Below are 13,497 nucleotides of genomic sequence, written 5' to 3' on the forward strand. Positions count from 1 at the left end.
CAGCTTAGGTTAAAACTTCCCCAGGGTACAAACTATTTTCCTTTTTCCCTTGGACTTTATTGCTGCCACCACCAAATGTCTAACAGATATATTAGATTAAGGCCTAATCCAGCTAAGTGCTTAAGCACATGCTTCATTTCCAGGATGCAAGTAGTGCCATTAATTTCAATGGGATTAGTCACATAATTAAAGTTAAGTACATGCTTAAGATCTGGCACAGCACTTAAATGGCTGTACAAGAAGATCAGTGGTACTCACCATACACACAGTTTTGTCAAATGCCCAGAGTTACACACTGGAAGAATAGAGTAAGTTTTCTCTAATCTTTCAGTGAGAGTATCTGTTTTACGTGTAACAATGGGTATGTCTACACTGCAAAGAAAAACCCATGGCACTGAGTCTCAGAGCCTGGATCAATTTACTCAGGCTAGAAATAGCAGTGTAGATATTCCTGCTTGGGTTGGGTTGGCTATGAAACCTAGCAAGGGGGAAGAGTCTCGGAGCCTGGGCTCCAGCCTGAGAGTAACATCTACACTGCTATTTCTAGCCCCACAGCTCAAGACCTGCGAGCCTGTGTCAGTTGACCCAAGCTCGGAGACCCATCGCCACAGGTTTCTCTTTGCAGTGTAGACCTATCTAATGAGTAAATAATTTTCAGACACAATGTGATTCTTTAAAATTGACACTTTTAAATAGCCACTGAAGCTTTCTGGACTTAGTGAAATGTTAAATCTAGAGATAACTTCTTTTGCACTTATACTGACTTCAAAGTAATATAACTTTTTGTGCTTTTCTAATTGTTGTAAAATACTCAGTACTTGCAGGAGTAAAAAAAAAACTTTTTCTCATTCATAGACCCTGCATTCTGCTTATGGACTCCCTGAGAGGCCCTTCCCGGTCAAATGTTGTGAAAATACTAAGGGAGTAAGTTATAAACATATAATTTCTTTTTTTTCAAAAGTTTTAACATTCCATAAGAAAAAAAACAAGTTTTGATTTCTGTACACCTTTTGTCACAGATATTTGGAAGTGGAATGGGAAGTGAGGAAAGGTAGTAAAAGAAGTTTCTCTAAAGATGTCATGAAAGGCTCCAATCCAAAAGTGCCACAACAGAACAACTTTAGTGATTGTGGAGTGTACGTACTGCAATATGTGGAGAGCTTTTTTGAGGTAAGTTTACTTGCTTCTGTCATGGTATTTATTTTGTATCCTGCATTTGTCAAATAAAACCTAGTTTAAAGAATGGGAAGATTCCAGTGCAACAGGATTTATAGGTGTTGTAAAATAAGTTTGCAAGGTGAAACAAATCCATTCTGGAAAAGACAATAGTTCTCACATTTAATGATCACACAGAAGAAGTGTCACAACATACAGTTTAGAAGATATGGATGTTTCGGAGGAAAACATTAAGAAAAATGTTTTCCGTTGCTGCACACGCTACATATTTTTTAAATTATGCATTCAGCAATGTAGGTTTAAGTGAGCCTTGTAATCAGTTCTGCTTTAAACACAGAAGACTCTTCTATTAACATTTTGGCAGCTAATCTAATTCTTGAGATTTTTTTTTCTTCCAATAATACAGGAAATAGGGTTCTGAATATACTCAGTAACTGTAAACTTCTCTCATTGGATTTCTCACTACACTAGAATTCAAGAAGCTCAGCTACCTGGATATGCAGTTAAATTACTGAATTGTTACCAGATAAGAACCAAATCCGTGTTACACTGAAATAAAACTGTACAACTCCCATGATTTCCATAGGACCAGAATTTGACTTTAATTGATAGGCTTCTCTTTTAAGTTTCTTATATATTTTATTACTTTTACCTTCAAATTAGAGCCTCATGCACACTTCCCTGTGAACTAAACTGGGGAACATGGCAGACAAGAACTGCCTTCATGGTACATTCCCTCTTTGCATGAATCTGCAGTCACGAGGTCCTAGAGGTTCCAATTCTTCATATGGTGAAGGAGTTAGGAGGCAACCAAGTTCTGTAATAAGTTTTAGCCCACTCACCTGCAGAATAGTTCCTAAGTTACTATAGACTGACTCTTTCTCCCTATCTGGTCTGGCAACACGATTAAAGAAATTGTCAGTCAGGGATGCTCCTTGCCTCTGGCATATCCCCTGTGAGCCACATTATACGGCAGGAAATAACAGATGCGGGAGAATTTGGCTCTTAATCTTGATGCATAGTCATCGAATATTTTTGAGTTGATAAATAATCCAGTCAGTTTTGGTTACTAATATATTTGAAAATTACAGAGAAATCCCAATAATTGTTTCAGCTACCAGGCAAATTGCAGAAATTATTTTTAAAAAAGAAGAGGTGTTTAAGGTAAAGCAGGGGCCACAACTGTTACTAAAACAAGTGAAGAAAAAGAAGTAGAGGACGGGAAGCAGCTACAGAATGTTAATTCATGTACTTTTTTCCTTAGACATGGATTTATTTCAAATATATCTCTATTCATATTTAAAAACATCTCTACTCATGTTTTGAAAGTAAAACTGCTTTGACCGACAGATACTATAATTGGGAAACATATGAGATGTCCCTCTCTTATCATGATAAAAAGTAATTACATCTGACCATACGTTAATCTTCTAACTAAAGGTAAAATGCTTCAGTTATCAGATGCAGTGTAGCTGTAGCTATGTCAGTCCCACGATATTAGATACACAAGGTGGGTGAGGTAATATCTTTTATTGGACCAACTTCTGTTGGTGAAAGGGATTTCAAGATTTATATATTTGTGACTTCTAGAATGTGCCATGGAAACCTGAAGTAGTGTATAAGTGTTTTATAGTAATTGTTGTAATTTGGTCAGATCTCTTAAAACATAATCAGCCAGCACAGTAAAATGTGTGGATGATACATCTCCAATGAGAAAAGAGTGATGCTGGTGATTAAATAGGGAAATATCCTTTTCTCTGATCTGTTTAAAGCAGTGCCCAGCCCGGTGGTAAGGAATGCTGTGCTATTTAAAGCACTGCCTTTCAGATGAAATGTAAAATTGAAGACCCTGACTAATTGTGGTCATTAAAGACACGTATATGAGTAGGGGTATTCCCAAATGTCATGATCAAATCCTAATTTGGGTTATTACATTCAGGCTACCAAAATTTTCCGTAAAAACGGTCAGGTGGTTTTCTTTTTGTTCTAAATTATTAGTATTGTTTTTACAATACTAACGTGAAAGCAAGGTCTGTGTGTCCAAAAGATTTTGCACTCTAAATAGACTATTTGTGCAACTTTTGTGTTTAACCAAAGCAGTGTGACTGAATTAACAGTAGTGTATGTCAGGTTACTTCATGATTTATTTGAATTTAGAGGGGAGTATAAAACAAAAATAGAAGTCAATTCTCTGATGCTGGGAGGGGAAGGAGGAAGGAATGTATCTTTTTATTGGTGGGTGGAGTGATTCCTATATCAAATTATCTGTAAAGTGGTTTGAGATCTTTTTGGATGGAAGGCACTGTTTTAGATTTATAAATAGTTTTGTCATTTCTACTTTCTAAAATTTCTGTAAAATGTAAGCATTTAGTAACCAGTATCAATCATCTTACAGATCATGTGGGAAAACATTTAATGGTAGTCAAATATGACTAGTTCCCCAAGATGATGATTCCTTTGTTACTCACTACAGAGAGAGAGAACGTTTTGGTGACAATTTCAGATTCTCAATTGCATTGTCTTGTGTTTAATATCACTGTGCTGTAAAGATTATGTTATAATACTCAACTGAACTCTTTCCAGAATCCCATTCTCAATTTTGAGCTACCAATGAATTTAACAGACTGGTTTCCACGCCCCAGAATGAAAACTAAACGAGAAGAAATACGAAATATAATCCTAAAATTGCAGGAACAGCAGAACAAAGAAAAGAAGGGACAGAAGGACCTACGTTCACCAGAAGGATCTTTGCCAGAAGGAACAGAACAATTTATCAACAGTAGCTCAGACTAAATACGTCTGTTGCATGTTAGCTCTGCAGTCAAAAACTGAAATATATTTTATCTTTGTCTGCCCAGACTAAAGAATTGGAGTATTCTCTGCTCAAAAGTTATTTGGGAATGTTAATGCCTGTATAAATGTGTGTCATAAAAGGAATACATTCCCAAAAATATATGTATTAAGTAAACAAGTTTGTACATATGTTAATGAGGCCAACTTTTTCAGCATTTGTAATTAATTTTTTTTGACTTGTTAGGAAGCTTTTGTTATGTATTTCTGTTAATAGAACTTAAATAGCTACTTCTAAACATAAAGCAAATAAAGAAAATATTTATAGGATGAAATGGATAACTTTTTCTTTTTCAGTAAAATTGTCATGTAACACATAGGGGATGATCTGGTACCAAGATAATTAATTCATATTTTGACCTTTACATTTGCCCTTACAAGATTATTCTGCTTGATCTACAAACGAGTATGTGTCAAAATGCACTGTGGCGCCAGAGAGGGTAATTCACATGCTCACGTACAGTATCCAAATGTAAGCAATGTAATAGTTAAATAGGAATGCTTCAGATTTGGGGTCATGAGAAGATCTGCATTTCTGTTTTAAAAAAAGAAGAAAAAACACAGTTGCTCTTTGACCAGAGATTACTTCTCAAGCAGTATTATAACAGTTTCAAATAAAGTGATCTTGAGTGATATTATTATATCATATTTTGTGGATCCCAGTTGTTGTACAGTTGTGTTTTGAAACTTCCCTCACTATAAAATTGTATTTTGGTAAGTGTACTTGGATAGCAGATTGCCCACATTACATTTTCTATGTTACAATTCTGAATGTCACATTCATATGTGCTTTATCTAAGTAATGAACATTTACAAATGTATGATTACTATTTTTTGTAATGTCCACACCAAAAAAACCAAAATATCAGTGTTCATTGCTTGCTTATTTGTTTGTTCTTGATTCTAGGTAGCATCAAACTAAGATGTTGGAAATAATTTGTTTATTTGGATATTTTCACAGTGTAATCTGATTTTAAACTATATAAAAACACAGCCTTATAAAACCAGCATTTCTTGTAGTACAGAACGAAGCCACTACCTTGCACAGCCCTTTAAATATTAAAAAGGTTTTGTTATGCAGATGAGAGAATAAGAACTGTTGTTGCAAGGGTCTTGAATAATTCAGTCTTTCCTTAACATTAATTAATTTTATATATAGGAAGGGGGAAATTGCCCCCTCCCATTTAAAAAAAAATCTGCGGGAGAGGTGGGGAAAACAAAGGTGCCCCCACCTCACCCTGCAGTGTTTTCTCCACATTCTTTGATTTGGAGTGTGCTCTGCTGCCTCCTTCTCCTATTGTCAAAGAACCAGGGAATTCAGCTTCTAAGCCCTATGGATCCACTGAGATCAGCTAGAGACACTGGACCATCCACATGCAAACTTGTACTTCTACATCAGCTTTTCACATGCTAGACCCTAACAGCATTGCCAAATAACTTGTCCTGCCAGGGAAATCCTGCACAGACAGATAGCTGTCTCCGAAAAACCCTATTTGAAGGGTGGCTTCACCAAGGTACCATGATTCCATAACCTTGGGATGTTACCTTTTGCACAGATTGACCATGGGATTTGGGGGTGATTCTGTACATTTCCTCCCACCTCTTCTCTCCACGCATGAATCCTGGACCACACAGGGAGCCTTCAGGGGGGCCTGGGAAAGTGTTAATGCTACCAACATATGTTAGGGAACTGTGGATGCAGATTTCCTTTTGCATACAAGTGTGGTTTAACCTCTCTTGTGCATAGTATTAAATATATAATACACACAACTCTAGTCATGTCCTGCATTCTTGCCATTGTCTGGGAAAGTCTATGATAAAAACAGGGTCAGAAAGAAGACGGGAGGGATGGGAAGTCAATAACTAGAGTGCAACTAACAATCTAGAATAGTTGCTTATACAAATGCAAGTAAAATCAAAGATACAGGTGAAAAATATTGAGATACAGATATACTTGCAAATAGAAAACATTTTATTTCTTCGCAATCCAGTCTTCCTCCCAATTTTTCCCTATTGAAAGATTCTTAATTATATATAATATATCGTAATGTGATCAATATAGCACTGTTCCGTTTATAATAATTGTGGTACAGCTTTCAGGGTTTCTGATACTTTAGAACTATTTCCATTCTCTTCCTAGGAATGGCCTAGAGCTTATTTTTCCCACTTGGGATGCGAGGAATAAAAATGCTTGATTTATCATTTAATGTTAAAAGTCTTGAGACCTTCAGTCATGCAGCAAACTAATACGTATGTTGAATATAGAGAGATGTTTATTTTTTTAATAAAATGTGATAATAGAAAAATAAAGAATTAAGAATTTGACTTACTTAAAACATTTCATGAATCAGATTATACAAATTTATGTATGTATGATGCTTGTTTTAGAGAAGTACGTTTTGATATTTTGAGGGAATTCACTACTGATCATTTGGCACCAGTTTTCTTTTACAAAAGTTAGTGCAAAAAACAAATATTTAAATATCTACTTTAAGTGTGTGTGTTTGTGTGTGTGTCTGTGAGAGAGAGAAATAACATTTTAGATGCATATTCCTTTAAAACATGGTGATAAGATTTAGTATTACAAATACTTTTCAAAAGTAGCATGACACAGTTATTCAGTGAAAGCTATCAGGTACCTGACTAATTAGATGCAACTGTTGTATTGTCTTTCATGTTGGATAGAATAACAGTTAAAAATTCTTATAAGAGTTTTAGATTACTTCACATAAAAAATTCATGCCTCTATGGTAAACATTTGGTGGCTAACGTCAGAAGTAGAGATGACATTTAAGTAGTCCCTTATGACAGTCTTAGTTTTCTTGCTTAAGTAGCTACACTAAAGTGCATGCGTGTGCACAAGCACGTGCTCTCACACATCTTTTAAAAGCACCGAAAGCTGGAAGAAGAATATTTTGTTAATCTACCACTGGGGAAAATGACCACCCTATTCTTTTGATTTGGAAACTAACTTCAAAGGATTCAGTGAAGAAACGATTTAATTTTTTTTAAAAAATCCTTCCCCATAAACAAAGAGGAAAAGGCACTGCTGCATGGTTTTTAATTATACGCTGTACGTTACACCATGAAGAAAGAACAATATGCCCTTGCATTTTGAGGTCATGAAGCTTTTTTCCCCTCTTTCACTGTTTTCAAAAAATAAATAGACTTTTTTCTATTGAACAACCTCAACTTCCTGAGGTTACAAATACATCATATTGAGCGCACACTGTTCTCATTTTTAGCATCTGTGTTCATATTCTATAATAAGCTTAGTTCTCTATTGTCTTTGATTAATATGTTAAAACACTAAGCATTATATAATGAAATTTTCATATAAAGGTGCTTATACTTTACAGTCCTACACACCCCATTTGCTGTTTAAGGACCCAAGCTTGGGAGGTGCTGAGCACCTTTAACTCTTGATGTCCTGGTACAGGGACCTTGCTTCTTTTAGACATGAAACTTGCCATCTTTTTTAAAATGGCTTTGGAGTTGCTTTGATATGCAGAATTCTAGGAAGGCCTATAAACATCTCTGCCTGCACAGTGTGCTTGGATGCACTAGGAGAGGTTGCTGAGTGCAGGAGATCCCTGGAGTTCACATACACTTTCCCATCTCTGTCTGGAAATAGTGACAGAGTAAGTAATGGTGGCTATCTCAGACCATAACCCATGTGGTTAAGATGACGACGACCTGGGCATCTTTCACCAGGATTCTTTCAAGCCAAATCCCCATCTCTCTTAACACCATTGTGCCTGCTTGCTGATGTGACGAAAGATGTGTTCTGGCTTTTAGGACCCAACTTACTGCAGTTGTACTCTGGAGAATGACTGTGGAGTTTGGTCTGGGTCTCTGACTCACAGCCAGTTGGTCTATGTACTAGCTGCCAGACCCACACCCTGAGTTCTAGCTGTCAAGCTGTTTTCTTTATTACATGAGCCTCATTGCTAAGACTACGATTCTGTCACAGAGGTCACGGATTCCATGATTTTAAGAGATGTCCTCAAGTTCGCGCTCCAGCCCTGGGCAACAGGACTTTGGGAAGGTGCGCTACCTCCACCCCGACTCACCTCAGTGGGTCACCCAGCCGGCGGGTCAGTGTCAACGCCTACCTTGTAATACTTTTTTGTTAAATTGTTACACATTCTTTCTTGCTGTGACCATAAACCCTGACTGTGTGTACATTTTTACCAGCACTGGTCTGTGAATTATGCCTAATTTTACCATGACAAAATCATATCCGTAATCACTGGTAATAAACAATGTGTTGTCAGAAAGGAGATAATCCTGTTTCTGCATATGCGTAATTATAAACTCATTAGTTTTGAGGTGCTTAACAAAGATACTTTCATTCTTATATCTTTAAAGGATGAGAATGTATTTTCCTTTCATAAATGTTTATATGAATAAAAAAGCAGAAAGAATAAAGTCTAGTAAAATAACTTAATAAACCACTGAAATATTTAGAGATGCAAGAAAAGGAGACTGGTCTGTTTTTGAGCATCTCTTCCTCTCCCCTCCCTGCTCCAAGTTCTTATTTTGCTGTTTTGAGTTTAGTTGTTTCTTTGAATCCTTTGGGGAAGTGACTTCCTGAAAACAGAAAATAGTATTTGCATGTTTACTTGAATAGTTGAACATGGGATGAGAAGAAACTATTCGTATTCATATTTATTTAGTATTTAAAAATTGGCCAGATGCACTTTTACTGGTAAATGACCTACTTTTTTATTGAAATGTTCTAAATTTGCTGTGTGTCCGATCAATATACTATATTTGTCCATTGCAGAGCTGCAGCACATCTCATGGAAGTGTCTGTCTTTTTCATATAACACATTCTTATTTCAGTACTTGCGTTTATAAACTCTAACCTACGTGGTGGACCAGATCCTCCACTGGTGTAATTTAAGTTTATGGTGCCTCAATGCTTTATGTCAGCTGAAGATCTGGTACCACATATCCTAAAGCGATGCAACATTGAGGAAAATCCACTGTTAGAATTTTTTTAAGCTTATCTTTTCCTATGGGATTAAAACAAGATGCATTTCATCTGTGGTTTAACCTAGTGTAATGTATATATTTATACACAGGGCAATCTTAAGCATTTTTTACAACTATACTAATTCGGCTGAGTTTAATATTTACAGTGTATAGGTCTTTTGCAAAACATCCTACTATGCCTTGAATATAACAAATATTTGAATACATTTGTCAGACTGAAAATCAATATCCCTAATTTAGAGCTCATAAAATAAAATGATCGTATGCTCCCACTCTCTTTTTGTGTAGACATAAACTATGGTAGCCTAGCTAAATTTCAAGATTGGGCAGTTCACATGATAGAGAAGAAGCACAACCTAATGAGAGCACTAAGAATATGATTATGATTTGATTGGGAGTTTAAAATTGCCACTATAAGTTGGATATTAAATGCAAATAGTATCAGAGGGGGTAGCCATGTTAGTCTGGATCTGTAAAAGCAGCAAAGAGTCCTGTGGCACCTTATAGACTAACAGACGGATTGGAGCATGAGCTTTCGTGGGTGAATACCCGCTTCGTCGGATGCATGTAGTGGAAATTCCCAGAGGCAGGTATAAATATGCAAGCAAGAATCAAGCTAGGGATAATGAGGTTAGTTCAGTCAGGGAGGGTAAGGCCCTCTTCTAGCAGTTGAGGTGTGAACACCAAGGGAGGAGAAACTGCTTTTGTAGCTGGCTAGCCATTCACAGTCTTTGTTTAATCCTGAGCTGATGGTGTCAAATTTGCAAATGAACTGAAGCTCAGCAGTTTCTCTTTGAAGTCTGGTCCTGAAGTTTTTTTGCTGCAGAATGGCTATCTTTAAATCTGCTATTGTGTGTGCCTTGGTGTTCATACCTCAACTGCTAGAAGAGGGCCTCATCCTCCCTGATTGAACTAACCTTGTTAGCCCTAGCCTGATTCTTGCTTGCATATTTATACCTGCCTCTGGAAATTTCCACTACATGCATCTGACGAAGTGGGTATTCACCCACGAAAGCTCATGCTCCAATATGTCTGTTAGTCTATAAGGTGCCACAGGACTCTTTGCCGCTAAATGCAAATAGTAAGTTAAAAAAGAGCAGCACAATTATTTTACATTTGCTAATTTTCATTCCATGTTGCTTCATTCCTGGAACTTCCATGTAAATGTTATACAGCAATATGCCAGATCGCACCTATGTCCGATAATACAAGTAAACAAGGTAGGCCAATGCAATAGGAACACTCTCGGCTCATTACATCATTTAATTGCACTTCTGGTGGGAAATGAATCTAAATGTAGTCCTGTGGTATGCAGGAAAGTAAATAAACAGATGAACATGCTTCTGACTTAAAAGAAAACATTTACTTACACTGTACTATAATCTCTCTGAGTTAGCAGGGGCAATAAAAGGCTGTGAGAAGATATACAAAAGCTTCATCCCCTCTGAATGACCTTAAGAAACTTCCAGCCTATGCTACTGCATCCAAAAAAACCACATTAAAAAGATGTTCAGGTTGCAAAGTCAGGAAGTCATAAATTAGAAAAAGCTTGATTTAAGATTGTCTTTGCACAAGATAGACAAAATGCTCATTGAATGAGCAGCTCTTCAATGTTTCATTTTAAACCCCATTGTTCAGCATGTGGCCCCAGGCCTTGTTTACTGAATACAGTTCAAATAACTACAGAACTATTAATTTCCTCATAGGCTTTTTCTATGGTGCCCATCACTGTAGCTTATGCATGTGTCACAAACATTGAATAAATTTATCTTCACAACACCCCTGTGACCTGAGGGCTGCTGTCCTCATTTTACTGATAGGGAGAAGAAGTATGGAGATTGTCAAAAGTCTACACTAATTTTGGGTGCCCAATTTCAGATGCTTATGGCTTGATTTTTAGAAAACGTACCATTTTACAATGCAGCATCCACTGACTTCAGCAGTAAGTATCCACCTTTTGCAACAAATGAGGCAGACAACAGTTTTCTTAACTATATAACCATGATTCATTCACAAAGTAGGTCCAGCCTGTGAACTGAATGAGGCAGGGGCCTGGGGAAAGAATAGTATGCAATCATGTAATTAAAGACTTTCTTATAGTGCATAGGTACAGGGCCGGCTCTAGGTTTTTTTGCCCCCCCCCCCCCCCCTGCAAAAAATTTGTCGCTCCAAGAGCGCAACTGCCCAAGCCAAAAAAAAAAAAGGCTGGCTGGAACGCCGCCCCTGGAATTGTGCTGCCCTAAGCATGTGCTTGCTTTGCTGGTGGCGAGAGCCGGTCCTGCCTAGGTACTAGGAGGATAAGTTAGGGTGACTCGGGTGATCTTAATTCTGGCATTTCCTGACTTCTGAATGCTTGTCCTTGCAACTATAACATTCTTTTTATGTAGGTTTTAAAAAATACATAATTTACTACTTTTTTTTTTTTAAAAAAAAGCAAACTCAGAAAACAGAACTTTCATCATGTTGCATCACAATGACCCCCCACAAGTTTCATCAGCAGGTTCATTCAATCAAGCACACTGACCTCTGCCATTTGAGCTAATTGAGTAACTCAGTGCTATAGTATTTTGTCATCCTAGACGTGGTCAGAAACCATTTTAGATATGTGCTTTGCATGCTGAATTAATCTAGCAACTAAAAAGTTTAATTATTGTTCAGTCTATTGCACATGGTCCCTGTCAGGAGAAGTGCCTGGGACCAGACAAAGGATAAAAAGATCTTCAGATTACTGGTCAGATTTAGAAAGCCTAGTTCAGAAGAGTGCAAGTTGCCTCTGCCTGTACCAGCAAAACAAGCCCCCTGTACCAGTAGGGGAAATCACCCTGCAAATGGGATTAATTTGTCTGGGTGAGGGCAGATTTAACTCACACTCAGATATTACTGGCAGGAGCCACTGAGCTGAAGGGCTGAATAAACATAGACCCCAGACACACTCCGCTTTTCTGTCCAACTGCTACACACTCTGGGCAGCACTGGCCCTAACAACCTCATCAACAAAAGGGAGGTTCTTCTTTGAGTGGTTGGCCACATGGATTCAGCTCTTTGGATACATTGGGGCCAGACCTGTGTTGTTGACATCCTAGCACCCTTCCACCAGAGGCCCAACTATACCTGTAACCGTGGCAATGAGATGGAACCCCTGCAATGTCCATCTGCTTCTCCATGCACTGTTCTAGCATGAGTGTTACATATTAATATTTTAACTTGTTACTATCTGTGTTAGTCATTTTGCCAGTTGGCACCAAAAAAAGTCAGATAGTTAGTTTATAAGCTAGGAAACACAGCCCTTCCTTCCCCCATGTGCACATGTGCACTCACGCTCCCCAGGTTAACACTTTAGATCATGTGCGGTGGTATTGGCTAGACCTTTAGTCACTGAGACCTCAATACCACAGACAGAGAGATCCTCCCCCACTTGAATGATGGGCCATTTGAGCATCTCGATTGCTACTCACCCTCCTTCCTCTCTGTGGGAATCACATTGGGAATCTGGGGGCGGGGGCTTTGGAAGAGACTCTCACAATAGTACCAACCCTATCATCCAAAAATCATGAGATTGGTCTAAAAATTGCCATGGTGTTTTGTTTTGTTTTTTAATTAGACTTTGGGGTTGGTCTGTCTTTCAAGGGGTTCAAGTACTTTTATTTTCACCCAGTGCCAGGATTTTTGTTTCAGCTGTTCAGGAGAAGCCCAAATAGCAGGTGCCTCCCAAATCAACACCTAGGGAAAAAGACCCTCAGAAGCTAGACCTATGTGTATGTAAAGTCTATTTGTCAGCCAGCCTCCAAATACAAGTAGCTAATCACCAAGCCCATCTCACAAAGTACAGTTATTTACATTGGGACAAACTGTTTAAACTTACAGACAAGCTTCCTCCTGAACACGGAGATGAGTTAAAAATCTATAATGAACACAGAGAAGCTGACAGCTCACACTTCCTTACAAGCAGCACTAGATGCATGCACCATCGCCCCATCTGTGACGATGAAAAGGTCATCCTGGCTCCAGGTATCAGGGATATCTAGAGAGGACCACATCATGATTGAGGACCCTCCCTTTTAAGACAATTTTTTAATTCAATGACAGTTAAGGCTCTCCATTCATTAAAGGACACCAGGACTACCCTAAATTCCTAGGCCTGTATGTCCCAACTCCAAGAAGGAAGAAAGCAAGTTCTCAGAGCACCTTCAGGCAGTGTCTCTCTGCTCAATTCTACTACAACCTTCAGAGGACTTCAGAGCCACAAAAAGAAGCAGAGGTTCCACCAATGTTGCTCCTTTTCCTCATCCTCCATTGCTGCAGTCAGTGTCTTCCACCAGGCGGCAAATTTTATGCCAGTGTTGAGAGCTTGGCTCTTGAGGATCCCTTTCCTTTCAGCCTCCCTGATTTGGCAACTTACCTCTTACTTTTGGGAAGCCTGGACTTGGATCACCTTGGACCAGTGAATCCTGGAAATTGTCTACGAGGGAT

General features: G+C 38.1%; 1 protein-coding gene across 4 annotated transcripts in view; it reads left to right on the forward strand.

Moving 5' to 3' along the window:
- Positions 1–6,311, forward strand: part of SENP6 (SUMO specific peptidase 6) — a 166,265-nt gene extending 159,954 nt beyond the window's left edge. For all 4 annotated transcript variants that reach the window (XM_084624521.1, XM_084624523.1, XM_084624524.1 and 1 more), the window contains 3 exons: positions 856–924; positions 1,020–1,170; positions 3,760–6,311. In XM_084624521.1, the coding sequence (XP_084480647.1) occupies positions 856–924; positions 1,020–1,170; positions 3,760–3,969 (430 nt within the window). In that variant the 3' untranslated portion in view covers positions 3,970–6,311. The remainder of the gene's footprint in view (positions 1–855; positions 925–1,019; positions 1,171–3,759) is intronic.
- Positions 6,312–13,497: the final 7,186 nt, after the last annotated feature.

This window comes from Lepidochelys olivacea (genome assembly GCF_965140295.1).
Source record: "Lepidochelys olivacea isolate rLepOli2 genome assembly, chromosome: 3".
NCBI lineage: Eukaryota > Metazoa > Chordata > Testudines > Cheloniidae > Lepidochelys > Lepidochelys olivacea.